General features: G+C 40.2%; 1 protein-coding gene across 1 annotated transcript in view; it reads left to right on the plus strand.

Moving 5' to 3' along the window:
- LOC139218319 (uncharacterized) overlaps positions 1 to 18,738 on the plus strand; it is an 86,388-nt gene extending 67,650 nt beyond the window's left edge. Inside the window, exons 13-42 of the mRNA XM_070849883.1 lie at positions 1,201 to 1,361; positions 1,611 to 1,793; positions 1,940 to 1,985; positions 2,752 to 2,864; positions 3,049 to 3,222; positions 3,309 to 3,357; positions 3,450 to 3,615; positions 4,339 to 4,531; positions 7,353 to 7,432; positions 9,464 to 9,571; positions 10,660 to 10,752; positions 10,906 to 11,017; positions 11,197 to 11,363; positions 11,524 to 11,637; positions 11,841 to 11,946; positions 12,108 to 12,171; positions 12,418 to 12,495; positions 12,603 to 12,691; positions 13,428 to 13,493; positions 13,732 to 13,779; positions 13,889 to 13,933; positions 14,068 to 14,179; positions 14,882 to 15,018; positions 15,137 to 15,226; positions 15,557 to 15,698; positions 15,860 to 16,023; positions 16,733 to 16,849; positions 17,172 to 17,234; positions 17,362 to 17,437; positions 17,731 to 18,738. Of these exons, the coding sequence (XP_070705984.1) occupies positions 1,201 to 1,361; positions 1,611 to 1,793; positions 1,940 to 1,985; positions 2,752 to 2,864; positions 3,049 to 3,222; positions 3,309 to 3,357; positions 3,450 to 3,615; positions 4,339 to 4,531; positions 7,353 to 7,432; positions 9,464 to 9,571; positions 10,660 to 10,752; positions 10,906 to 11,017; positions 11,197 to 11,363; positions 11,524 to 11,637; positions 11,841 to 11,946; positions 12,108 to 12,171; positions 12,418 to 12,495; positions 12,603 to 12,691; positions 13,428 to 13,493; positions 13,732 to 13,779; positions 13,889 to 13,933; positions 14,068 to 14,179; positions 14,882 to 15,018; positions 15,137 to 15,226; positions 15,557 to 15,698; positions 15,860 to 16,023; positions 16,733 to 16,849; positions 17,172 to 17,234; positions 17,362 to 17,437; positions 17,731 to 17,817 (3,243 nt within the window). The 3' untranslated portion in view covers positions 17,818 to 18,738. The remainder of the gene's footprint in view (positions 1 to 1,200; positions 1,362 to 1,610; positions 1,794 to 1,939; positions 1,986 to 2,751; positions 2,865 to 3,048; positions 3,223 to 3,308; positions 3,358 to 3,449; positions 3,616 to 4,338; positions 4,532 to 7,352; positions 7,433 to 9,463; positions 9,572 to 10,659; positions 10,753 to 10,905; positions 11,018 to 11,196; positions 11,364 to 11,523; positions 11,638 to 11,840; positions 11,947 to 12,107; positions 12,172 to 12,417; positions 12,496 to 12,602; positions 12,692 to 13,427; positions 13,494 to 13,731; positions 13,780 to 13,888; positions 13,934 to 14,067; positions 14,180 to 14,881; positions 15,019 to 15,136; positions 15,227 to 15,556; positions 15,699 to 15,859; positions 16,024 to 16,732; positions 16,850 to 17,171; positions 17,235 to 17,361; positions 17,438 to 17,730) is intronic.
- The last annotated feature ends 6,306 nt before the right edge of the window (positions 18,739 to 25,044 follow it).

Raw genomic sequence — 25,044 nt, forward strand, 5'->3', positions numbered from 1 at the left:
GTGATGTATTAATGTAATTATCTTTTAATTGTATTTCAATATATATTTTCTGTATTTAATTAATTTTGCGTTTAAACATTTTCTTCTTTTTTCCTTTTTTTCTTTAGCTTACAGTAATTTTGCACAAGCTGTCACACCATCAAAATCCCGCTACAAGCTCTTATGAAAATATGTAATGATAATGTTACATGCATGGTTTGTATATGAAACATTAGCCCCATGCTACTGTACTTTGTTCTACAAAAATTAGGGAGCAACAGATTGAATTCATACAACATTATGATAAGACCTGTAACTACTGGGTGTTTGCTAGTACTTTATCATAACCCCTGTTTAGTATTTCTAAGCAGCATATGGGCAATTCATAGATGTTTGTAACACATTATAATGAGGAGATTTGAATGCATTTGTGTTTTTCAACAAGTATAACTATGATATTAAGTGTTCATAACTGGTATAAAGCTGTAAATAATGCTTCAGAACATCATTTAACATAGTCAGTACATATATAATATACAGTAATATTTATTGAGATATACTAGTATGAAACACATCATCACACTTTGTTTTAAACCTTTCTTAATATGCATGTTAGGGATCCTTCATAGGAGGAACTCTACTAGTTGACAAACACATTATTTAACATGTTAAATTGAGGTTACTTTTTCAATAAATCTATTTTTAGTTAGTGTAACTGTGAAAAAACTGAAAAAATGTGTTATGTGATGCCTTCAAAGAACTTTCTTTGCCCAAAGATATTCAACCTTAATGTTATAAAACTGAAGAAAACACCAAATCTTTACATTTGAGAAGTTGGAACCAGCAAATGTTTGGCACTGTAACTTAAGTTTTAAGTCATTTGTCTGCTTAGTGAATGTGTTTTCTTAATACTCATGTTGTATGTTTTGTATGTGTCATAGTCTAGATGTCATGGGGAAGGTTACTAAACTAAACACATAGTATGAGAGATTATTTTTTTAATGCGACATATTCTTGCAGATTGTGTTTTTTTCAAGTGGCTGATTTGTAGAACACTGTACTGTTTGCCACGTCAACACGCACCCACACCCTGCTGTTAAAGCTCCATACCTGTCACACTGTCTGCTCTTCCCTCCCCCACCCTTCATGATCTACATGCATCAGTTTCTGTCAAAGGCATAATTGTGTTTTCTTAACTAATTATTCCTCTTTTCCTCGTAGACACCAGCCCTGGTTTCTAGCAAGGCTTTCAGTGCGTTTCTTCACAAGTACTGTCCTGTGGTGGCTGAGCGCTTCAGTCCCACTCCGTGGTGCTGGGGAGGCCGGCTGCAAACCCTCGTCTGTGCCCTCCTCAAGTCCAGACCTCCTGTCACTTATCGCAAGTAGGATGAACCTCCTGCATGATTTTCCTTTGTTCTGTCAGTTCCTTTTGCTTCTCCTGACACAGTCATCTTTCATATCTCTTTAATAAAACCCCTGTCTACAGGATTGTCCTGTCAGAGTATTAAGTCGTGCGCTATAAATCCTCTACATTTCAAACACGTGGATGAAGTAAGCATAAACTAAGAGAATGGAGAACTGGTTATTTTTGTGTTGTTAATGTACTGGTTATCCTCGTCGTCCTCTCTCAGTGAGCTGATCCGTACGGTTGATGGTGGTCAGATCTCTCTGGACTGGGTGGACAATGAGGCCAGTGGGACCTACCCAGAATCCTCTACCCGCCCGACGGTACTGATCCTCCCGGGCCTGACGGGGAACAGCCAGCAGTCTTACGTGCGCCATGCCATTAACCAGGCCACCCGCCACGGCTACAGGTCAGTCATGCTCCTCACCTGTCTCTTATCTTAAATGAGCAAACAGGAAACTTATGTGGCGTGACCGAGTGGAATTTGTTTTAATTTCACTCAAGTTAATGTTCAGTAGCTGCTGTTGCTGTTTTCATCAACATTTTCTCTTTTAGATGTGTGGTCTTCAACAACAGAGGCTTCGGAGGGGAGGAGTTGCTGGTGAGTACAACGATTACCCAATAAATTATGATCACGTCACATTTAATTCTGACATTTCAACATTTTCTGTGTGTGAAGAAGCTTCACACGTTAGAGTTTGCAGATTGTTCCCTGTCTATCAGTCTTACCTGATTCCACCAAATTTTCACATGGATAGAGGCAGATCAGTGGTCTCTGCACATTTAGGAATTTAGACATCAGGTGTTTCTTCTTGTTTGATATTAATTTACCAGTTTGGGGCTGAAATTGAAAACCTTTTAAATGAGGCTCACTGAAAGCAAATCTGTCCTCACACTACTGGCCAGTTTGCCCCAAAATTTGATGGTACTTACAAGATACAGTGACATTTGTTGTCATCAAACTGTGCAAATAAATATAGATTTAGAAAACAATGTCCCTTTGGGAAGTCTGCCACAGCTGCGATTTCCAAGAAATAAGCTTAAGACTGGATATTCTGTTTTTTGTTATGGTCAACAAATCGCACGAAAAGACAAAAGCTAACAATATATCCTATACTTTATTGTTTTGTGCCCTGGAGCTCTATAGTTGTCCAAAAGCTATTAAATACACATCACTGAGCCACACTGTTGTACTGGGTGACAAGTTCCTTCACTGGGATGAACAAGGACACTGTAGTAAACATTCACTGTCCTGCTGGTGTAAATACTCATTATAGCACCAAACGTGTGTCTATTAATTACTATTTACTATTTGAGTATCTGGCACTTTAATGCCACATGTAATTCTCTTCCTCTGCTCGCTTCAGACGCCTGTCACCTACTGTGCAGCCAGTACTTCAGATCTTGAGCGTGTGATGCATCATGTCAAAGGACTTTACCCAGATGCCCCTGTGCTCGGTGCTGGCGTGTCTTTGGGAGGGTGAGTTGGCGTAATGGTTTGCATTCGTTTGCACTGTTCTGAGAAAATGAGAAAAAAAGTTATTTTATGGTTGAGATTTATCCAAGCTTGGCTTCTTCTCTCTCTCTCCCCTTTAGTTACTACCTTCTTGCCAAATTCCTGTTGTCTTTCCCTGTTTTTTTTCCTCTTCTTTTACCCTCTTCAGCATGTTGTTGTTAAACTACCTGGGCCGTAAGGGCACACAGTCAGGGATGGTGGCGGGTTTCACCATCTCTGTCCCCTGGGATGCACTGAAGTCCTCTGCCTCAATGGAGGAACCGCTCAACTGGCTGCTCTTCAACAAATACCTCACGAGTGGACTGTGTCGTGCCGTCAGCAGGTCGTATCAGTTGTGGTGTCATAACTTCCTGAATTTAGTTTCTTCCTGAATTGTTACCTCAGGTTTAAAAAATGTGTTTCTCACAGGCACAGGAAGGTCCTAGAGAAAGTGGTAGATGTTGACTTTGTCTTAAAGGTATGGTCCACCCCCCACATTTACTTCTCTGTCATAGTGTCTCATCTCCCTTTTATTCTGCATTTTCATTTAATTTCATCCCTCTCTTCTAGGCCCGGACTATCCGTGAGTTTGACGAACGCTTCACTTCTTTGCTGTTTGGTTATAAATCTTGTACGGACTATTACCGAGATGCCAGCCCAGACAAAAAGCTCCCCAACACAGCAGTACCCATCTTGTGTCTCAACGCTGCCGACGACCCCTTCTCCCCCCAAAACGGTGAGTAGACAATATGAGCAGATGGCCATCGTGTTTGGCTCACAGTTTTTCATGTAACTTTTCATTATTTGATGCTGGATTGTGAAGTCTTTGGCCAGTTTCTTGATTGGATGTTTCCTGCGTAATAATGTTTATAACCTTTTGGCCAAAATAGTGCTGAACATCAGAGAATCCCTTCATTGCATGAGAGGTTTCTTTTATGTCACTTGTTGGGGGGACACAGATTTTATTAAAAAGGTATTTCCATATCATGTAACAGTTGGCACTTTAACAGGGGTGTGAATGGTGAATACTGTTGCTTGCGATATCCAGACTAGGCCATGTTTATGTTTGTTTATGATGAGAACAGATAGACATATGAACCCCTTTATGTGGACTAGTAGTTTACAGCGTTGATCAGTGTTGTAGTGTTTGCAGCAGATCTACACCTTCCATACCACACGTTCATATCTTCAACTCCACCTCTGCTGCATCTGTAGAAGCCCAGCCTTGCTAACATAATGAACAAGCAGTGACACATGAACTGACATGAGTCACGTTACTGGCAAATGTTATGTCTTGGCATTTTTTGAATTTGTGATTTTGCGTGTTTAAGCTAAATTGCAAGTGTAGTTGCTCTTAAATGCAGCTGCTCTTTTGTGCTGTGGTTAATATTTCTGCATTTTAGCTTGGCTACTCTCACAAAATCTGACTTCTTTTTCAATATGTTTCCCACACGCACAGCCTTCCCGCTGACCGTGGTGCGAGACCTGCCCAACGTCGCTCTGTTGCTGACGGCCCACGGTGGACACATCGCCTTCCTGCAGGGCTTGTTTCCTCGTGGTGAGAGCTACATGGAGCGCCTTTTCGGTCAGTTTGTTCAAGCCGCCTTCGAACACCCAACAGACATCAAAAAAGCCTGTGGCATTAAGGAAGAGCAGAAGCGCTGATCATCCTTCACCCTGTCACTCTGAGTAAACCTGACTTCATATGAGAACGACTGCTAGCTGCAAAGAATATGTAGTCACTGGTATCATAGCAACATTTTATAAACATGCACTGCTGAGCTTTTGCATGCCGTTAGAAATGTTTGGTCTCCACGTTTGCACCGACAATGACCAACTGTATTGTATAATTATATGACCTCACTGCAACTAAGCTAATCTACCTCTGCATCGTCTCAGGTTCTCTCCTAAGAAGCAATCAAAGAAGGTTTTAAAAAAGTAGAAAACTAATTTTAGTTTTAAGTATTCAAGAAATCCAGCTAAAAATAATGATAATGATCATTTAAAAAAAGTTCTGTATTTATTTGTCATATTGTTTATCCCACAGGCCGTCCCAACTTCAGCTATTAAGAGTGTGTTAAAAAAGAGCGACTGGAATTGAACATATTATGTAAATAGGAATAAATTGAATATGAAAATTGGAACAGTGATAATGTCCGAGACATATTGATAGGCTGTTTCTTTTCACTTCATATATTACTTTGGTTTTGCATGACTTGTTCAACTTGAAGTGTGTAACATGCCTTAAAGGATTACACTTACCCCATGTTTTAGCCCTGCATGCATACTTTACATACAATTTCTCAATGCACACAATACCCCGAGGTAATCCTGGCAACAGTTCGGTTGTTTGAACTGTCAGTCTCATCCAGGAAACACGCACACAGCAGGAATAAGCATATCTGCCCTGAAGAAAACACTAATGGAAATGTAAAATAGCTTCATCATCTGAGAATGTGACTTTAAAACAACAAGGGGAAATCCCGTACATGTAGTATTGTATGTTTGCATTTGCTTTTACAGTATGCTTAGTTGCAATGTAAAGTATGCCCAACAGAGGAGCTAAATGAGGTAACATTGTAAAAAACAGTAAATCTCAGTGTTGCACTTGAGGTATTTTTACCTGCTGTTAGTAATTAAATAGCGAGTGGTTCTTAACTTATGAGTGCTGTAATCAGCCTTGTGTTTGTCATTGATTGTCTATCATGTCTGTACTGTTGCCACTTTGACAGTTTAGTTACAGGAGGGCATTTGTCTTGAATTCATTCACTGATTTGAAGTTTGTGAAAGGACCAGGTCAGTTTGTGTGCACACTGAATGTCTTTTACAATCAGAATGTGTTGAAGGTATTATTTTGTGTGTATTATTATTATTAGTATTATTATTATTATGTTTGATAATGCAAACACATCACTTCATTATGCTAATACCGAGGCATTCTTAATTTATGTTTAATGTCATTTTTATGAGAAGCGACAGTTGTTGACTTGACGCTTAATGTTTTCAACTGTGACTGAAGAACATTATGATTTTAAGAATATGGAACAAATGTTGCTAATTTCTGCCTTATTGAGTTTATTTGCTCATCAACTCTTTGCAGACATTCGCCACATTAACTTGCCTTTAACTGCTGTGTGCTTTTTTATTTTTTCAGTTTCACTTCTGTATGAGCTGTAACCACATTGGACATAATGAACCATCTGTTTGGTTTTTGCCTGTTGAATTAAACTTGAATTAAAGAATGAAAATAACATAGATTTTATTTTATTGAGCTCGTGATTCAACATGAGTTTACCATAGTGGTTGGAAGCTGAAGACATCTGTTAAGTTGAACTCTTTGTCATCAGTGACACAGAATTGAGCCTGAGTTTGTTTTGATTAAAACATATTAACCACGCTGGTCCTAATGGAAAAATGTCATAACACACGCACTGCCTGTCACCGAGTTCCCTACGGTTCCACAGCTGAAATCTGAGCCGTTTTATCTCTTAGCGTTAGGGTCATTAATGTAGCTGATTAACCACACAGAGTATCAATAATTAACTGTGAACAATAAAGGCCCACGCCCTCTGTCACAATGCTAACCCTTCAGCCTCATTTCGATTCATTTAATGACGCTGTGGCCTGGAAAACATCCAGTGGCATGTGGAAAAATAGCGACCTAATGGAGTAGACACTTTCTAACTGCAGCAGATATAATCTACATGTTGTCCTGGTTGCCCTCAGCTTTGATAGTTTCCAGCTGCCAGTTGTGTGAATGTGACTCTCAGAGGAAAGTCTCTCACATGATCATATCATTGATAGATTGCCTTTGAAAAGCTGCAGATCATTTCAGATCAGATCAAATATATCGAATTAATCTTTGCTACATCTGTGCTATTCATAATGTCTTCATATCCCTTCCCCTTTCTGTCATCATTCTCATTGTTTACTTATGCCTTTGTTTAATTTTCTCTGGTGTCTACTGTCCTCAACGTCAGCAGGAAATAATATAGCACTGCTAAATGCCAGAGAAATCACAAATCAATATTGCAGTGATGTTTTAAAGTAAAAACAAAAAAAAGAATAGGAAGCTGATCAGGATTTTTACACCCCAACTTCAGCTTTCTTTTCAGTCCATCCTCCTCCTGTCTGTATTCATCAACCTGGTGAGATGGGAGGAGCCTCAGGTTATCGTTAATGATTCAACACCAGGGCTGCTGAGTTTGACAGACAGAGAAAGAGGAGGAAAGATTGAGAGTGAGAGATAGCTAGAGAGAAGTAGAAATAGTAAAAGCTCCAGGCCAGGCATGGCAAAGTAAGGAGAGAAAGTGTGCAGCAGTAGAAGAAGAAGTAATGCCAGGGAGGTTGCAGACTACAGACTGCATGCTTGTATCTGCTCAGGTGCCTCCAGTCTGTAGACAGTCTGGGAGTCAAACATATAGCGAATAATTCTCTACAGCTGAAAGTGGATTTTGAGAATTCGGGGTGATTATTTGGTTCCTATGATCCACGCGGCCTTCATAGGCTGGACAGACATTCATCTTCTCTCCTGATCCACACACAGCCTGCAGGTGAGTGTCACTCTGGCTTATCTGCCCACATATTCCATTTCATATGTCTCTTAAAGCTGGATGCCATTTACAGAGGATCCTAAGGCATTAGGACAGCGGTGTTGTTATATCAATGTGTTTGAAGTACATGTTCTTAGCTCATAAAAATACCCAGCATCCAGTGTCAGAATGCATCTTAAATGCACCACCAGACCAGACATATGTTCTCTCCAGGTTTCTATTACAGACCATCTTATGAGAATTCAGCTGTAGTTACACTTCGCCATGAATTAGTAATGAGGCAGTATGGAGTGTACAGTATGCTGTCTGTATAATGGTGATCAGTCCAGCATCATGTTCCTGATGTGCAGCTGACAAGCAGACAGAAATGCCCTTTTTTTCTCAGTTGTCTCTGCTAATTTCCCATTTCCCCGCACTCTCCCAGAATCAATTACTGGATGCATCACTGCTTATGTGAATGAAAGACCACTGATCATTTTAAAACAGTTGTTAAACTTGATAGTCTAAAAAACATTTAAAATATCCAAGTTTTTTGTAGCCATTGCATCTCACAAAAAAAAAGAGAAATAAACACAATCCAGTGCACAATCAGCTGTATGCAGCTACTGATCGGTTTGAGCCGTTCCAGTTGTGTGTGGTGCTGAAAGCACAGAGTTAAACTAACAGTGGTTTCCCTTCATTTAGTGCAGGCACTAAAGGATATCATCCCAATCTGTCCCAAGTGCTTTTCTCTATAGCTCCCAGTTCCTAGAAAGCTTACAAATTGTGTTTGAGTACAGCTGTGTATGTGTGTGTGTGTGTGTGTCAGGTTAATGAAACACCTCACAGCATGTTTGAACCACAAATATGATGCATCATGTAGAGACATATTTTTTGATGCCATAATACTCCTTGTAAAATTTTAATGACCATCAGCATAAGCAACACAGGCCTGTTAACTGCTGGCACTGCAGCTGCATTGTGTTATGTGCTGGACGGGATCATCATGCTGTTGCCTCCTTTGATTATGAACTATTGGTGTTTCAAGGACCCAGCGTTCATCTTGAACTAGTATCACTTTCTGTCCAGACTTGAATCAAAGACACAACCATCTCTGATAGTGGAACAGGAGCCATTTTACTTTTCCCTGTTGCAGTTTGTTGCTCTATTGCCCAGCGACTTTATGATTCGCTTTAACATCATGTCTAATCTCAGAGCTGTCCAATGTCCAGGGTGAGGCAGTGGTAACTGGGGTCACGTGATGAGCCCAGTGATCACAGGCAAACAGCTCTCCCAGCTCAGGCTTTACTGGAACGGATGTGTGTGTGTGTAGGATATTGGTCAGGTAACCAGTTTGCCTTTTGTTTGTATTGACTGAAATGTTTGGCCTGTCAATAGAGGCATAAACATCTTTCCATTGACATTTAATGGCTTTTGTAAACAGATCGAAACAGATTGAAAATAGATATTGGATCCAGTGTGTGGGGAACATATCTCACACAGCCTCCTGATAATGAATTAGGAGTCAATTACTTTGTTAGCATGGAAACTTAAAAACTAAATTATGCAGCAGAGGTTATGAATGTCGCACATTATCATAAAAGCACACAAGCAGAGAGAATAAAGAAGCACATAACCTACACTGAGAGTGCTAAAACTGAAGGTTTAGGTATTATTTTGACAGGTTTTGTGCCATTATCAGTCAAAGGTACAGTAATACATCTTTAGCAAAAGCTGGCAGGGTGTGACAGCATTCAGACAGCCCCCTGTTGACTGTCTATCATTAGTCTGCATTATTCAGCGAGCTTCTTGCTGTGTGCAGGCAGTGGAGAAAGGTTCAGTGTGAAAAGGCATAGTTACATACAGTGGAACGCTGATATTTAGGGCTTTTTGTGTGCAAATCCCACACATATCAGTATGTTTGGTACTGTATTTTAGATCTGTGGTCAGCTGTATAATTTAAACTCATCCTCACCTGCCTGCCATTGATTGTGCTGCAGTTTATCTGTTACCCATGCTATGAATTCCCCCATCTATCTTTATTTTTTGGAGTTTTTTCCTCTTCTGTAGTCATGGAGAAGCAACTAGAGGAACTGAAGCAGCAGCTAGAAAAGCAATGTCTGATCAACCAGGAGCTGCAGAGGCAAAATAAAGACCTGGGTGAGTACAACCATCACTGTATGACATTGACAGTCAACAGCCACTTCACATTAGACGCGCTAGGTGTGGTATAACTGGGTTTTGACTACATCCAGCTGTGATATAGCAATGTACTGTAGTATGACCTTAGACCACTCTTGCACAGTGAGTATAAAGATCATGAATTCACTGACTGGCAGGAGAAGCTGGATCAAAATCTGTTTGGCCAGAAAGTGAGGTTGGCTGTATGAAAGCTATCACTGAATGTTAGTGGGAGTGGGCCTGGATTTGTGTGTATTCAGCTCAGCCTCTGAACTCACTGTTATTTTCCTCCACTCTATCTCAATGTTTGCCTTCTCTCTGTACTTTAATGAGCTACCTTTATAAAGCAGCAGTTTGCACGAGAATTTACATAACAATCCATAACAATCCAACTCAAAAAAAAAACATTGCAGATTTACGAAAAAACATCTAGACCATACACATATTGGCTGATACTAGCTTATCCCTCAGAGGTAGAGTAGATTGTCCACCAATTGGAAGGTTGACGGTTTGATACTCGGCTCCTCCAGTCTGCATGTCGAAGTGTCCTTGGACGAGACACTGAACCTGAAAATGCTCCTGAAGCTGTGCTTCAGAGTGTGAATGTGTTTGAAAGATCAGTCTCCTCCAATTAAGATTCTTTCTGTTTGAATGATGTGTGAGTGGGTGAATGTGAATGTAGTGTAAAAGCACTCTGAGTGGTCGAAATGACTAGAAAGATGCTATATAAGTACAAGACCATTTTCTATTTATCATATTGTATCACATACATTGGTTGACTATTATTGAGACACTGCAGCCCAGACATGCCAAATACATATTTATACTCTTTATACTCTACATATCTTGGTCTCAGTTCTTCAATAACCAAATTTTAGGTTATGAGGAAATTGAATTTCTGCCAATATGTTGTGATTGAGTATTTGAGGCGCTGAAATATCATCAAAAAAATCAAGTACTGTTTGCACTATACAAGTAACATTCTGCAGTCATGTTTTACATGAATGGAGAGGATTTTTTGTGATGTTTTGTGCACTAAATGTGTTTTCCTGCTTTTATCCTCACAGAAAAGCGACTGCAGGAGAAAGAAAAGCTTTTGCAGGATCTGCAAAGTCAATATCATGATCTGCGTAAGAGTCTAACATGGGCACCAGGGGCAGGCACACACACACACACACACACTCACAAATACGCGAATGGTCGAGGTGACCTTTGATTCAACATTCATCTGAAACATGGCAGGCATTTACAGTAGTTAACGCTCCCTTTATGTTCCTCTGTTTGTCTGTTTCAGAATTTCCCTCCCAGAGCAGTAATGAGATTGAACCGGAGGTCAGGAAGAGCCGTGCAGCTGTCATTGCCCCCGAACCAATCCCTGAAACCCTTGAGATTACTCGCACCAGGGTCAAGAAAACTGTCAGGTTGGTAATCAGATACTGTTGGTGAGAGAATATTCAATTTAAATAAGACTGCGCTGGATTTTAGGTTTGCCATAGTGGCAAATCCAATCTAATTGCCTCTACTGCAAATGTCAAACACCTAAATAATGTACGATGGGTTTGCATGTTGAGTGGGAGATGACTTCTTTCACCTCCCATCGTCAGCGAGACAAATCTGATCGTCAAAGCCATCCAGAAGAATGACTTCCTGAGCCGCCTCGACGATGAGCAAACAGCAATGATGGTGGATCTCTTGGTGGTATCTAACTTCAAACCGGGTGATGACATCATTACAGAGGGCTCTGAAGGAGACAGCATGTACATAGTAGCAGGTGGGGACATGCCTGAGTGTGTGTGGCTGTGTGTTTCTGTCTGTGGCTGCATGCGATGGGGGACTTTACTTAAATCTGAGCTCCAATGTTTTGAATTATGGTCTAAGGCTCTAACAATTTAATAATATTAATTCCACTTTCTTTTCCTTCTACCTGTAAGCTGGTGAGCTCCGTGTCACCCAGGCTGGCCGGGTCCTCCGCAGCCTAACCACCGGTGATGTGTTTGGGGAGTTGGCCATCTTGTACAACTGCAAACGGACAGCAACAGTTAAAGGTCAGTCCCTGTGATGATGACTCCTTTAAGTGCATACAGATATAACAATGGGATTGTTTATCTTCATACTATAAGTATAAACACCTTGTGTGATTAGTTTGTGGGACCATGGAGTTAATTATGATTTTTATTTATGATAGTAAGCCTATTCAGACTGACTCTGCAGTCTTAACTTCAGCTTTCGTCACTCACTTCTGCTGCAGCAAAGACAGCGGTGCGTGTGTGGTGCATGGAGCGACAGACCTACAGGACGATCATAACCAACAAGTCCAAGAAGAAACGTGAGCAGCTCATGGGCTTCCTGAAGACGTGAGTTTGCAGGCTCTTCAGCTAGCAAGAGTTTAATATCCCGTCAGCGTGGTTTTCCCACATAAAAAAGCACAAGTCTTTTCTTGGTAGTTTAGCTTGGTGGTTGTGTATATAAACACTGTTAATAACTCTGCTGCTATATTTCTGATATGCTGCCACAGGTCTCGCACTCTGAAGGATCTGAATGATGTCCAGTTGTCCAAAATCATTGACTCAATGGAGGAGGTGTGTACTTAGAAATATAGAAACCCGCTTTTGGTAAACTAATGAAACATCTGTGTTTGAAGATAAACCTTTTGTTCTGAGAATTCTCACAAGCCTGGAAAGAAGGTCTTTTAAAGGCATTTAGTATAAGAATTTGTTTTCCTATTAAATCTCAACGTTTTTCAAGACAAACATATTTAGTATATCATTGCCAGTACACATCAACGACCCTTACCAATCAAATGGTTTTTGTCACTTTTTCCTCAGGTGAAGTACCAGGACAAAGATGTTATCGTCCGAGAAGGAGCAGAGGCAAACACGTTCTACATCATCCTCAAAGGGGAGGTAACGTGGTGTCATATTGTGTGCACAAATTCAAATGTAAATGTGTGTATATGTATACTGTATATATATATATATATATATATATATCTCATTTGTTTCTCCCTCAGGTCCTTGTGTCTAAGAACGTGAATGGGCATCAGAAGCAGATTCGTAGGATGGGAAAAGGGGAGCATTTCGGGGAACAGGCCCTAATACGGTAACCATGGAAACACAACACATGCCTGAGGACATTTGTTGGAGCCTCGTGCAACATCCACTGCTCTGTGCCACGACATTATGGTCGCACAATCTGCCGAATATCTTCTAAATGTTCTTCCTCTTCTAAAACGGTCACTTGCAATCGTAAAAGTAAATTAAATTGCTTCACTAAATCAGACAAATTAGAGAAGAAAATTCAAAACATTTTTCAACATCTTCTGTAAAAGACTCAACGTCTGTAGCACTGCTTAAAAAACCAAACATATATTATAGAATCTATGATAGAATAACAGCCACATTGGTTTGGTTATATAAGGGTGCTTTTGATAATCAAATATAATCCAGCTATTGTGGAGTATAAAACAGCATCTTAGAAGATGTAGATTCGCGGAGCATAAGATCAAAGAATTAATGAATACACAACACTCACTTCTTTGGAAAAAGATAGTTTTCTGTATCCACATATATTACTGTCCTGGAAAAGCCTGCACATCAACAAATAATGTGCCGTGAGCTGTATAGTTTAATTATTTCAGCAACTACAGACCTGTCAGCAAATGAAAACATAAAACATGTCGGATGCCAATGATTTTAGGCGCTAACGTAAGGACAAATTTGTCAAATTTCTGACAGCTGAAATGTACTTTTTCCACACTGAGGTGTTGACAAATATATGTAGAGTAGTGACATACAGTTTTCCAGGGTTGACATGTGCAGTGTTTTTCCTCTTGCAGGGAAGTCTTGAGAACTGCCACCTGCACTGCTGATGGCCCTGTTACCTGCTTCTCCATTGACAAGGAGTGAGTCTGATTTGACATTAAATTCTGAGTGTAAATGATGGAGACATTCCAGTGATGGCTGTTCCTCCTGGAAAGAAAGATCCTTAAAGGAGTTCCTTCACTGTATTTCTTCATTATTGCCCTGTTTGCTTTTTGCTGTGAACTTGTTATTTGTTTACTGATGCACAGTTTGACCATCCCTGCCATGCAATTGCGTACACATAAAGCTGATTCTGATTCTGACAATTCCTTTTTTTAGGGTATTTGAAGAGACAATTCCGATAGAGCACTTGGAGCTGTTTGATGAGTACGTACTATAGAACACTTTTAAAACCATGAAGAATAGTGTATGTAAATAAAATAGACTGTTCTGTTTCCTGCTCAAATCCTGACTCTCATTTGGTTTTTACTCACAGCTCCAAAGTGCTGCAGGAGGCACAAGCACCTGCTGAAAAGTCAAAGTGAGTGGTTGTGGAGGATGATAAGATTTGGTGGATGCAGAAAGATGTAACACAATCACATAATGCAAAACAAATGAGTTCATTGAAATGAAATAGCATTAGTTAAACCTTCTCTGTCTGCCTGTCTTCGTCAGTCCCAGCTCCACGCTGAGGTTTAAGGATCTGACTCCTGTGTTGTATCAGGAGGGTCGCCATCAGGGAGACCCTGTCACGCTTGGAGTTGGAGGGTTTGGTCGTGTTGAGCTGGTGAGACTATTTTTGTGTTTCCTTAAAATCTGCAGCTTCTCCCATCCAAACCATATTGTTGTCATGCCCCTTAAGAGAAAAAGAGTAGGGTGAGCGCATTAGGACAGGAGGTAACAAACACCAAGGGACTGAATGGAAATTATTACTTTGTGTTATTCCTTGGACCTTTCCTTTTCACAAATGCAATACTCTCCTCCTAATATCTCAACAAACATATATATATGGTGAAGACTTGCTGCAAAATAAACTGACTGAAAAAGATTAAAAAGCCCTGATACAGAGACAGGATTGGATCCATATCTCCGCCTTTATGACAAGTTACAATAAGTTTCATGAGGATAGCATGAAATAAAAAGAAAAAAGATAACTCCTCCACTCTTCTGATCCTCTGTCCCCCTAACAACTCTCATACAGTTCCTAAAAAGCTAGACTATACAGAAAGTACCACAGAGTACGTTCAAACTGCCAATATTAGCCTGCAGAATGCACATATAGGAACCTACAGGAGGCCTGTTGACCTTTAAAGGTATTAATATCATATTCAGCAAAAAAAGCAATTTCTATTTTAGTTTTAAAGTTGAAAAAAATATATATCTCAAATTGAAATGATCTCTCAGCTGATGTGTGCTTCTATAAACGTATGTTTTTATATACATACATGCATGTTTTTTGTGATGATCATCGTTTTATTATAATTTTAAGATGACCACGGTGAATCATGGGGCATATTATGCCATGAAGCGCGTCAGCAAGAAGCACATTGTTGCCAAGAGACAGGAGGAGCACATGCTGTTTGAGAAGAAGATCCTTAAAGCCATCCAGTGTGACTTCATCGTTAGGTAACTGCAATCACACACACACACACACACACACACACACAATCCTTTCATTACAATCATAAAACAGTGAAATGTACAGAGAACTTTCAAGTGCTGCTTTTCTGTTCTCTCTCTGCAGGCTTCATGCAGCTTTTAAAGATACTCGATACATCTACATGGTCATGGAGTTCTGTGGTGGAGGAGAGATTTGGACCAAACTCAAAGAAGTGTGAGGAAACACTGATACATTTCCTCATTTAGATTATCTATTTATGTGCAACTGGAATATTTAGCTGTGCTGCTACACAAGGTGGAATTATTCCTCAGTGAAACTGAAAATTGATGGTTGTACCGGCACTTAAACTTAATTTATTGATAATGTTGGAGCTTCATATCACAAGCAATAAAGTAAACTTCAGTTTCTGAAACTTGCTTGTGTCCAGACAAATGAAAATGACTACAGCACAAAAAATTTGTCTGAAAGCAACAAGTCAAGTGAGCAGAGGAGGCAATTGTTGGAGTGGGGTATTTCAACCTTATATGGGTCTGTGGTTTCCAGAGGGCGCTTTGATGAGTCCATTGCTGTGTTCTGCACGGCCTGTGTGGTGGAGGCCTACGCCTACCTGCACAAGAAGAACATCATGTACAGAGACCTGAAGCCTGAGAACTTGATGCTGGACATAAAGGGCTACGTCAAACTGGTGAGTCCTTGCATATGTATGTGTGTCGATTTTGTATACTCTTTAAGAACAAATTAAATATACAGGAAATGCATTTGTCAGAGAACGTGCGTCAGTGGTTTTTCACACAGCTGCTGATATACAAATAATCCCTCTCTGTATGTGTGTGTGTCTCTGTGCAGGTGGACTTTGGTTTTGCCAAGGAGCTGGTGCGTGGTGAGAAAACCTACTCATTTGTGGGCACTCCTGAGTACATGGCCCCAGAGATCATCAAGAACCAGGGACACGACTTTGCAGTTGACTTTTGGTCCCTTGGTATCCTGATCTTCGAGCTATTGGTGGGAAGGTAACACTCACACTAAAACTAACACACCTGCCCTCATTTGGAAACAAGCATCGCTGCTGTCTTATATGGTTATCTTGACATGCTCATATCAATATTTGACTGCTAACAGCCAGTGACTTACAGTGTACTTTTGTTGTATCAATGAGTTACTAATAAAATACCTATTGGTATTACCAGAGATGAGACTGTGGGAAACAACAGTAACAACTGTGCTTTTTAGAGGAAAGGAAGAATAAATTATCTTTATACACTGGGCACATTACTGGGAAATAAAACTGAAGTTTGGAAGAAAAAAAAACACTGATATTCTGCAGTCTCTATAAAGTAATACCTAACTGCCATGAGCAAAAGTATTTGCTGTTATCATACTGTAAAAGAAAATAAGGCGATTGGCTAAATTGCCTATTAAATTGCCTATAAGTACACTACTGTTCTCTGTGAATGACTTACCAAATAACCTGAGCATTTAAATCATTAGGCAAAAGAATGATTTTATCTCAAAAGAGAGTCACACAAATATGGTCAAGTGAGAAGGAATCATGAATGAGTCAGGTCTTGATGTGCACCAGTAGATGGCAGCAGGGAAATGTGACTGACACAGTCGCTGGTTCAGTTTATCCAGCAGCATCTGACTGACTGATTGACTGACTGATTTCTGAGCCATTTTCATGACAGACACGTCGCATCTTCTCTCTCTTCAACTTCTCAGCCCTCCCTTTTCAAGTTCAGAGCCTCAGAAGATTTACGCCAAGATTCTGGACGGGGTGCTCAAATACCCTCCTTACTTAACCGAGGCAGCAAAGTCCATTATCAGCAAACTGTGCAGGTGAGACTGTCTGTTGCTGCATCGTGATTATAATCTCATGTGGCAATAATGCCGTCGTGTGAACTCTAAATAAACTCAATGTGTTGCCTGAATAATTTTCTCATGACACAGAATTGGATCATGTAAAATGCATGTGAAAATCACATGGAGGTTTATAGTCTCTCCCAGTGCAGAGCATGAATTATAGATCATATCTGCACTGTTTCATAATGTGCACTTGTAGTTTTATGGTTTTTGAATGCAAATCTGCAAATCGGCAAAAAAAAAAAAAACGTTTCTAAATGTCATCTGTGTGAATGATGTGTTGTGTTTTTGTGTGCAGACCTCGGCCAGGTCAGAGGTTAGGAAACACCAAGAACGGAATCAAAGATGTCCGGCATCACAGGTAACCATGGCAACATCCCATGTGTGTCAGTGTTAAACTGTACACTATGTGTGATACCCTTTTGATTTTAGTTGTTTCTCACTGTCAATATGTTTGACCTGCAACCTCCTTCCTCTCCTCCCTTCAGGTGGTTCGGCAATATGAACTGGCACAAGCTGCGTGTGGGTCAGCTCGACGCCCCCCCAGTCCGGCTCATACGCAAGGCAAGTCAAAACACTTCCCAAGTTTGTTTCCTAAGATGTGAAAAGAGCTTGTTTTCTGTCCTGAGGTAATATTTAGCAATAATTTAACACTTGGCGTGAATGTTACCTAGAGAGTAAGTCAAAGAAACTGCGTGTTCCTGTGGACAACATTACTGAAATTGAGAAGCTGGATGGTTTTCAGGGCCTTTCAGACCTTAATAATTTTCTATTTACATAGAAGGGAAGGACAGATTAATACATCACACTTTTAAAGGACTGCATATGACTTTATGAAATGTGTTTTTCCTCTTCAGGGCCCCTGCTATATCAACTTTGATCGTTTCCCTCTTGATCAAACTAAAGCAGAAGAGGAGTTCTCTGGTTGGGATCAGGACTTTTAATATTAAAGGATCAAAGGCGACATTACCCCAAATATCGATCCAAACCAGAATGACCTCAGTTTAAGCCGAATCCTGGATAAAGCCAAATGAGCTTCATATTGAAAAAGATAACATTTCATACTAATTTCACTATTAAATTAGAGTGGAACTGCAGGAAATTGCCACTTCCAAAATATTTATTAAAGCTTCTCTGTTGCCATAAAGAAACAAGCATCCAGGTGGCGAAGGGCCAGAATTATGAGGAGGTGTCAAGACAAGATGTTAGGACGTTCTGTTTATAAATTCAGATGCCTGATGAAGAAGTGTGAATAACATCATCCACACGACACTTTTCACTGATTAGAATAAAACACCCATGTGAGTGCCAGCTAGCTGAGGCTTGAGTCATATTGTACAATCTGTACAAAAGGCCAACTCCTCCCAAACGAGACACACTGATGCCATATCTGTATTTTACTCCAATGCTTATTGTCCTTTCTATGTTAGTTTTAGAGATGAAATATGCTTACCTGCTAGAAAAGCTTTCAAATGCTTTGATATTGTTAAAGTTGTTTTTTTTATTATAAACGGAATACAAACTTTCTTTTAGAGTTGTTGCTTTGTTTTTGGATAATCTGCCTTTTTGTGTGCAGATTATGTTCATGCACCTTGATTTCAATTTAAAGAGATCATACACCCATGATGAAAAATTTATAAATGACTCGAGTTTAGTAAATTAAAGTGCTCTTATATGCTTGAGTTAACTGTATTTGTTTACTGACCTATTGTATTACCATCAAATCCCAAGTGTGAAGCACATTGAAGCACATTGAAGCACATTGTGCACGTTGTTTTCCTGTTGTGGTCACATCACACACATGTACAGGGCTCTGCACAGAAATTTTGGGTTCCAGTCGCTCAAGCAAAAAAAAATTAACAAAAATTAAAGGTGCAAAAAGTAGCACATCTTTTTTACTTACTTGTTTATTTACTTCAATATCCATACACTCATGCAGATGTTAGATATTCAATAGATTTCTGCAAAATTATATTTTAGGCAACAACAAAGAAAGCAACACCCTCATGTGCATACCTCAGTGTCTATAAAACAAATATCCCTTCAAAATGAACAAATCTCTGCATTAAAGTGAAAAAGGCTGTTCTTTAAATAAACAAAATAATAAATGAACCAATCTACTCTCCAAACTACAAAGTGCTTATGTTCAGTAGCAACAGTTAGTGGATAAGTGCGTTCTGCTTCCTCTCACCTTCATTCTATTTTCCTCCTCTCATCGTTTTCTTCTCCTCTCCTTTCCTTTCCTTTGCTCTTATCTCCTGATTTTTTATTCTCTATTCCTCTCCTCTCCTTTGCACACATCACACCAGGAGGTTCCCTGGGCACCTCCCCAGGCTGTTTTTTCTCAGATCCTCCATGAGCACGACTGCTGTGCTCTCTCTCCTTCTGTCACTCTCTCTCCTCATCTCTCTCTCACACATGCACAGAGTGAATATCAGGCATAGTGATTTACACAAACAATCAAATACTACCCACAGTGGTAACTGTCAGCACATTAGCGTGCCTGTTGTCGAGCTAATAAGCTTAATGGAGGGATATTGCCCAAGTTAGGGTGGTTATATTGTTTTGATAGTGGTCTAATACAGTGACAATAACAGTGAGCCGGTGCTTAGGGTAAACACTATCAGTCCTGGCTGGTTGTCACCGGTGAAGGCAGGTCAGGGAAACCTGGATGCTGCTCTGCAGGGCACTCGATCTGCACACATCAACTGTGGTGGCTGTGACATGAGGAAGGGGCTTGTGTGGTTTCGTAGAATTAGAACTCAAATGCAGTTTTGTCAGGCATCACAACAGGCTTTCAAAAACTTATGCCGAAATAGAAAATCTGAAAAATTAATCGTCCGCTTATCCAGTCAGAGGCTAAAAAGGCACGGACTTGAGCACCATAAATACATTATATTCAGTATATTATACAGTATACAGTATATTCCACACAATAAGCAATGACAGTATCTGGAGGAGACTGTGAACAACACATGAATGGGAATGTTGTGCTTATAAGGATGTTATCCAAGAGGAAAATGGCCTGGGACAGAGTGCGGTGTTTACAGATTTTATCTGATATGATCGACGCTGGTTGCAGGTGGTTGTTCGGCTGTGATGGGGCACAGCTGTCTGTCACGGCAGCAGGTTTAAAGGCAGGAGGAAGGAATCATTTTGTTCTTTTCCTGTTAACGCTTGTGTTTGCCCACTGAGACAATTCTTTTCCACATAAGAAAAAAAAAACATCACATGAAAGCAATCTTCCAAAGGGAAAAGCTACTCTACCAGATGTTTCCCTCCTGCAGGAAAATAAAACACCTTGAAGTCTAGAATTTAACAGTGACAGCGGTGGCCCAGAGGATGTACAGTATAGTACAAAATTATCTCTCCACAGGAAAGAAATGTAGTTTCCTGCATGAAAAATCAACATTTTTATTGCAGACAACCTTGTTTTACAACAAACAGGAATAAAGTATAATGTTTGTTATTCTATAATGTTCTCGCTGTCAACAAATCCAATGAAAAACCATCAGTGTTCATCTCAGTACCTCCTGACTCCTCTGTGGCACTCAGCCCCAGGCCTGCTTGATCCCACTGAAGACAAAATCAGTAAAAAATTACATAGTTCAAATTTTTCTAAGCCATACTAAACATCTGGGAAATGTAGATTTTACCAAACCTTATATATGCTGCATAGTTGTTAAAAAAGCTGATACATTTGTGTAGGTCACCTTGAATTGTCACTTTGCACTCAAACAAACTTGATGAGCAGCAGCGGTGCTCTTTAACTAATTTTCCCCCGGGGGTCGCCTCTCAGGCTCATAGGCTTCATACTGTACACCGTGGTGTTTGTTTGACCTTCAGTCAGCCTGACAAGAAGAGCTGCAGACACTGAGGCTAAGAAAAACGACTACTATTCATGGATTCAAATGATTAAAATCATAACCCTAACCCTAACCCTAACGCTAGGCTAGGTTAAGCTAACAAGGCTACCACTAACACCCAAATAAGTTCGAAATAAACGTCTAAAGTGATCTTGACTGAGCAGCTTAAAGTGAGCACCAGTAAAAAGTGGAACGATGAAAGACTAAGAAATCAGAGAATCAACAGATTAAAACAGACGAGCGAGGAAGGAGTAAACAGCAGCTATGGTGGACGAGGTTTCAATACAGCCTTCCTGGTTTCAGCATTTTGTCACAATTTTGAAACCTAATTTTATATACTTAAATTACGCAATACCTACACTAACTCTTTTCTGCCAGCATCCCACTCTTGCCTTATTTGCAGCAATAAACACTATTGCTGCAAATTTTTGCTGTAATTTTGGTGCAGTTTGGTTCACAGAGCCTGATAAAGAAAACCTGGGTCAACAAGTTGGTAACCACCACTGTGGGCCCATTATCTCTGATTGGGGTTTTAGGCTTTATCGAGCCTGCTTAGGCAAAGAAAGCCTTTCTGTACTGAATTTGCTTCGTAGTTCATCCCTCCGGCCTCTCTCACTCTCTCTGTGGGAAACTGAGCTCGGCGTAAGGGGAAAGGATTGACTCCTGCAGTCTGAGGTTTAATTTAGACCACCGGGGAAAGCAGATGTTTGGTGTTGCAGCAGGGCTTTGTCCTGTTTCCTCTCCTGACTGTCACTAGATGTTCTTTCTGGTTCAGTTTGCCCTACTGAGAAGTTAATTAGACTCAGAGATTACACCTGTGTGGTTAATTATTGGTTGCACCTGCGTTCAGTCTTCTGAGGCTCTGCTGTTTGCTCTGCTTTGCTCTGCTTTGCTCGCTCTGCGATGTTTAAGAGGACTGTGTAGTGTAGTCCTGACAAATGATTAGCTCTCCTGATTTTATTGAACATCAGTCCTTTGCCTCTTTTTTTTGTGACAGAGACTACCTTACTGACCCATCTTCCAGAGTCACCTTCTGTTTCTTCACCACACCTCTTACACCAGCTCCATTCATGTTTCCCACAAATACCCGGCTCTGCAGCACATTGCTTGTTTATTTCCTGCATGTGGATTGGCATTTTATAACCTGAGACTGCAGGGAAGCTGTTGTACAACATGGGCACGTTTGTTATGTAAGCTCATGTATTGCAACATGATAGTTCATGTGTTTGCTTGTGATATTCCTGTGTGTGTGTACGTGATCACAAACCTGTTATGTACTGAGCAGTGAGGAACCATCATGTTAAATAACTACATTACAAATAACCCTCGTAAAGGAAGGCTACCGATATTCTACACACTTTAACATCCCTCTTATGCACCTGGAGTCCCCTTCTGCTACCAGACAGCCTGAATTCATATAAAGTTAAAAAGAAAAAGCAGATAACTATAAAGCAATATTTATAGTTTTTTCTGGCCACTTGGAGGCAAAATAACACGACATTCACATACCATCACCTTATAATTGTGAACGTGTTAGCACAGTTTCCTATTTATACATCCAGCTGATACAGAGGAATACCAGCATTGGTCTGGAATTCTGTTTGTGGCCACCTGAAGAATTAATTGCTGCGTTCACATCATCATTTAAATTGTAATTATGAGAAATGTCATGTCAGCCTCTGACTGTTGATTAAGAGTGAGGTATATCAGGAATATCTCCCTCTGGTGTCTTTCACTCTCTCTGTGGGAAAGCGAGCCCAGTATCTCCCACTTGATGAAAAGATCTCCACTTCTTCCAGCTCTTCCCATTCTGCCTATATGGTGGGAATACAGCACAAGTCCAATATTCGCTCTAATGTTAGCTCCTGAGGGAAATATCTGGCTTTTTAGTCACTAAATGCTTCACTATAGTCACCAGCTTGTTGATAACTATGCCTGTCTCCTGTTTGGTGCTAACCGCTTTTCCACTTTGCTGCTGAAAACACCTGCCTGCTGCAGCTGAAAATAAGAGTGAGCCAAAACATTTAGCAGCACAGGTGCTAAAACACACCTTAGAGCACCATAGTCATTTCATCATTATTAATATAAAAACATAAAAACATTAATCAGTGCAGCTTTAATGTGAGAGAGTGAACACCAATCCCAGAAGAAGACACTCCACCAACAACAAACCTCCACTCCTCACTACACGTTAAATGTTTTAAATGTTACTATAAGTGGGGACGCACAGGAAATGTAGTAAAACAAAAAAGCTATGACTTGATGAGATGCCACCTGAGGATGTTCTCGTTCGCTTCCCTCCTTCATGCCACTGTGACAACACACTTGTTCCTATTTACAGAGTTAGGACTCTCTTCCTCCCTGACGTATCACTGGCTTCTGTCCAGGTTATGAGCTGATGTGGCTGAAAGAATTGGCAACCACCTTTCAGGCCCACAGTGCTGTGACCTTTGATGTCATATTTTGCACCCTGTTGAAGTATTTGCTTCACTGTGGTAGTTCAGCCTTTTCCCAGTTGACCATCAGCTTGACCACTGGTCTCAACAGTGAAACTGAAAGGTTTCCTTCCAAAGTGATGTATGGTTGGATATATGGCTTTGCTTCCTGTGATTTACAGCACTGCCTACAGCTGCCTATATATGCACAACATGGCTTTATTCCTGCAGCATAAATATTTTGTATGCAGAGCCTTAACCCTCAACATGCTGCCGGTAATCATGATGTAACAGCAGTTTTGTAACATTTTAAGTGAGGTATTAATTGAATGACACTCAGTGATTTTACTTGCGTGTCTTTTGAATAAATGTCTTATTAAAAGTCTTCAGACACGATGATCGTGATGTTCCGCAGTGTACGTGTTTGCCGATCGACCTTCTTATCTATCACACCGTAGCTAATTATCTCTGAAAGTCCCTCTTGTTCACAGCGACAAGTGCTGACTGAAATATTCCAGCTGTTGAAAACAAGATCAGAGTATGATCTGATTTGGGCTTGCTGTTCTATTGTCTGTGTATTGTCTTTGTTTTGATTGCTGATGCTCCTTAAGAGGCCAACCATTAGTTCAAATTTCCCAACAGGCCAGACATTTTTGCACACCAATTAAAGTTACAGGAGTTTGGTTGTGCATGAATTCTCTGTGTATGTGGATGGATCTAAAGCTAAACTTCCTCATTTGGTCTCAGTGATTGGTTTCTCTCGTGTATGAATGCACTTGGATCCCTCTGGAACAGCTGCACTTGTGGGGCCTGAAATGTCTCATTTCTATTCTCCAGTACAAACAAATTGTTATTCATATGAGGGCTGTGGTATCTATGATCAGCTGCACCTAAAGGATACAATAGCTCACCCCAGGCAGTGAAGGGCAGCTGCACATTACTAAAGACAGGTGTGTGGATGCAATCAGCAACATCACAATATAGTCATGATAGGACTTGTTGTCACAGGAAGGCATTAATATGATTTATGAGGGCACAGGGATTGGGCATGCTGCTGACATGGCATGTAATTGTAATGGAGCTATTATTTATACCTGTTGTGGCAAATCAAAAATATCTGATGTGAGGAATGGTTGGTTTCAAAATTGTTTCAGTTTGACAAATGTTTTCATCTGCTATTTAACTTTTTTTTTTTTTCCATTTTCCATTTTATGAGATAATAAAAGCATAAAGGTGAAACTCTTTTTGGTCACAGGTTAAACCTTTCTGTACAAACTCCTCTGACTGAAAGTTTACCATGAAACCTGTTTGAAACCTTTAGTACAGTGGTATGGAATTACTAGATTTTAATAGTGTGTGTTAAATACTGGGCCAGAGCCTGGTGTCGTTAACCAGTTTAGTGTAACGACTGGAAATACAGAAAGCAGTCTGGCATGGCTCTGTCGAAAGGTTACATCAGAATATTTATACCAGTCTCTCGTGTATATCCATTAAGTACAGAGCTGGAGCCCAGTGACGATCACCTTAACATAAAGACTGGAAACAGGAGGAAACAGCCTTAAACAGGCTTCATTTAGAGATACTGTGGCTCCAAAGGTTCCAATTTCTCCAGATTTTTCTGCTCTTGCTTATTTATTTCAGATTAAAGTAACTCAGAGGGACTTTCTTCTGTCACGTATTTCACCTTTTGAGTGGAGTTTAGAAACATGCTGCCAATGTACAGAATTGCAGTCATTTTCTTTGACATTTTTAAACAATTTCCGTTCCAGGCTGTACCAAATGGAGTAATGCATGAGCATGTAGCCTTCCCTTCCAAACCTATTAATTTAATTTAATGTTTTTTCTCCTTATTGTCTACGTTGAGGAATGA

Source organism: Pempheris klunzingeri, chromosome 18, assembly GCF_042242105.1.
Source record: "Pempheris klunzingeri isolate RE-2024b chromosome 18, fPemKlu1.hap1, whole genome shotgun sequence".
In the NCBI taxonomy this organism is placed as follows: domain Eukaryota; kingdom Metazoa; phylum Chordata; class Actinopteri; order Acropomatiformes; family Pempheridae; genus Pempheris; species Pempheris klunzingeri.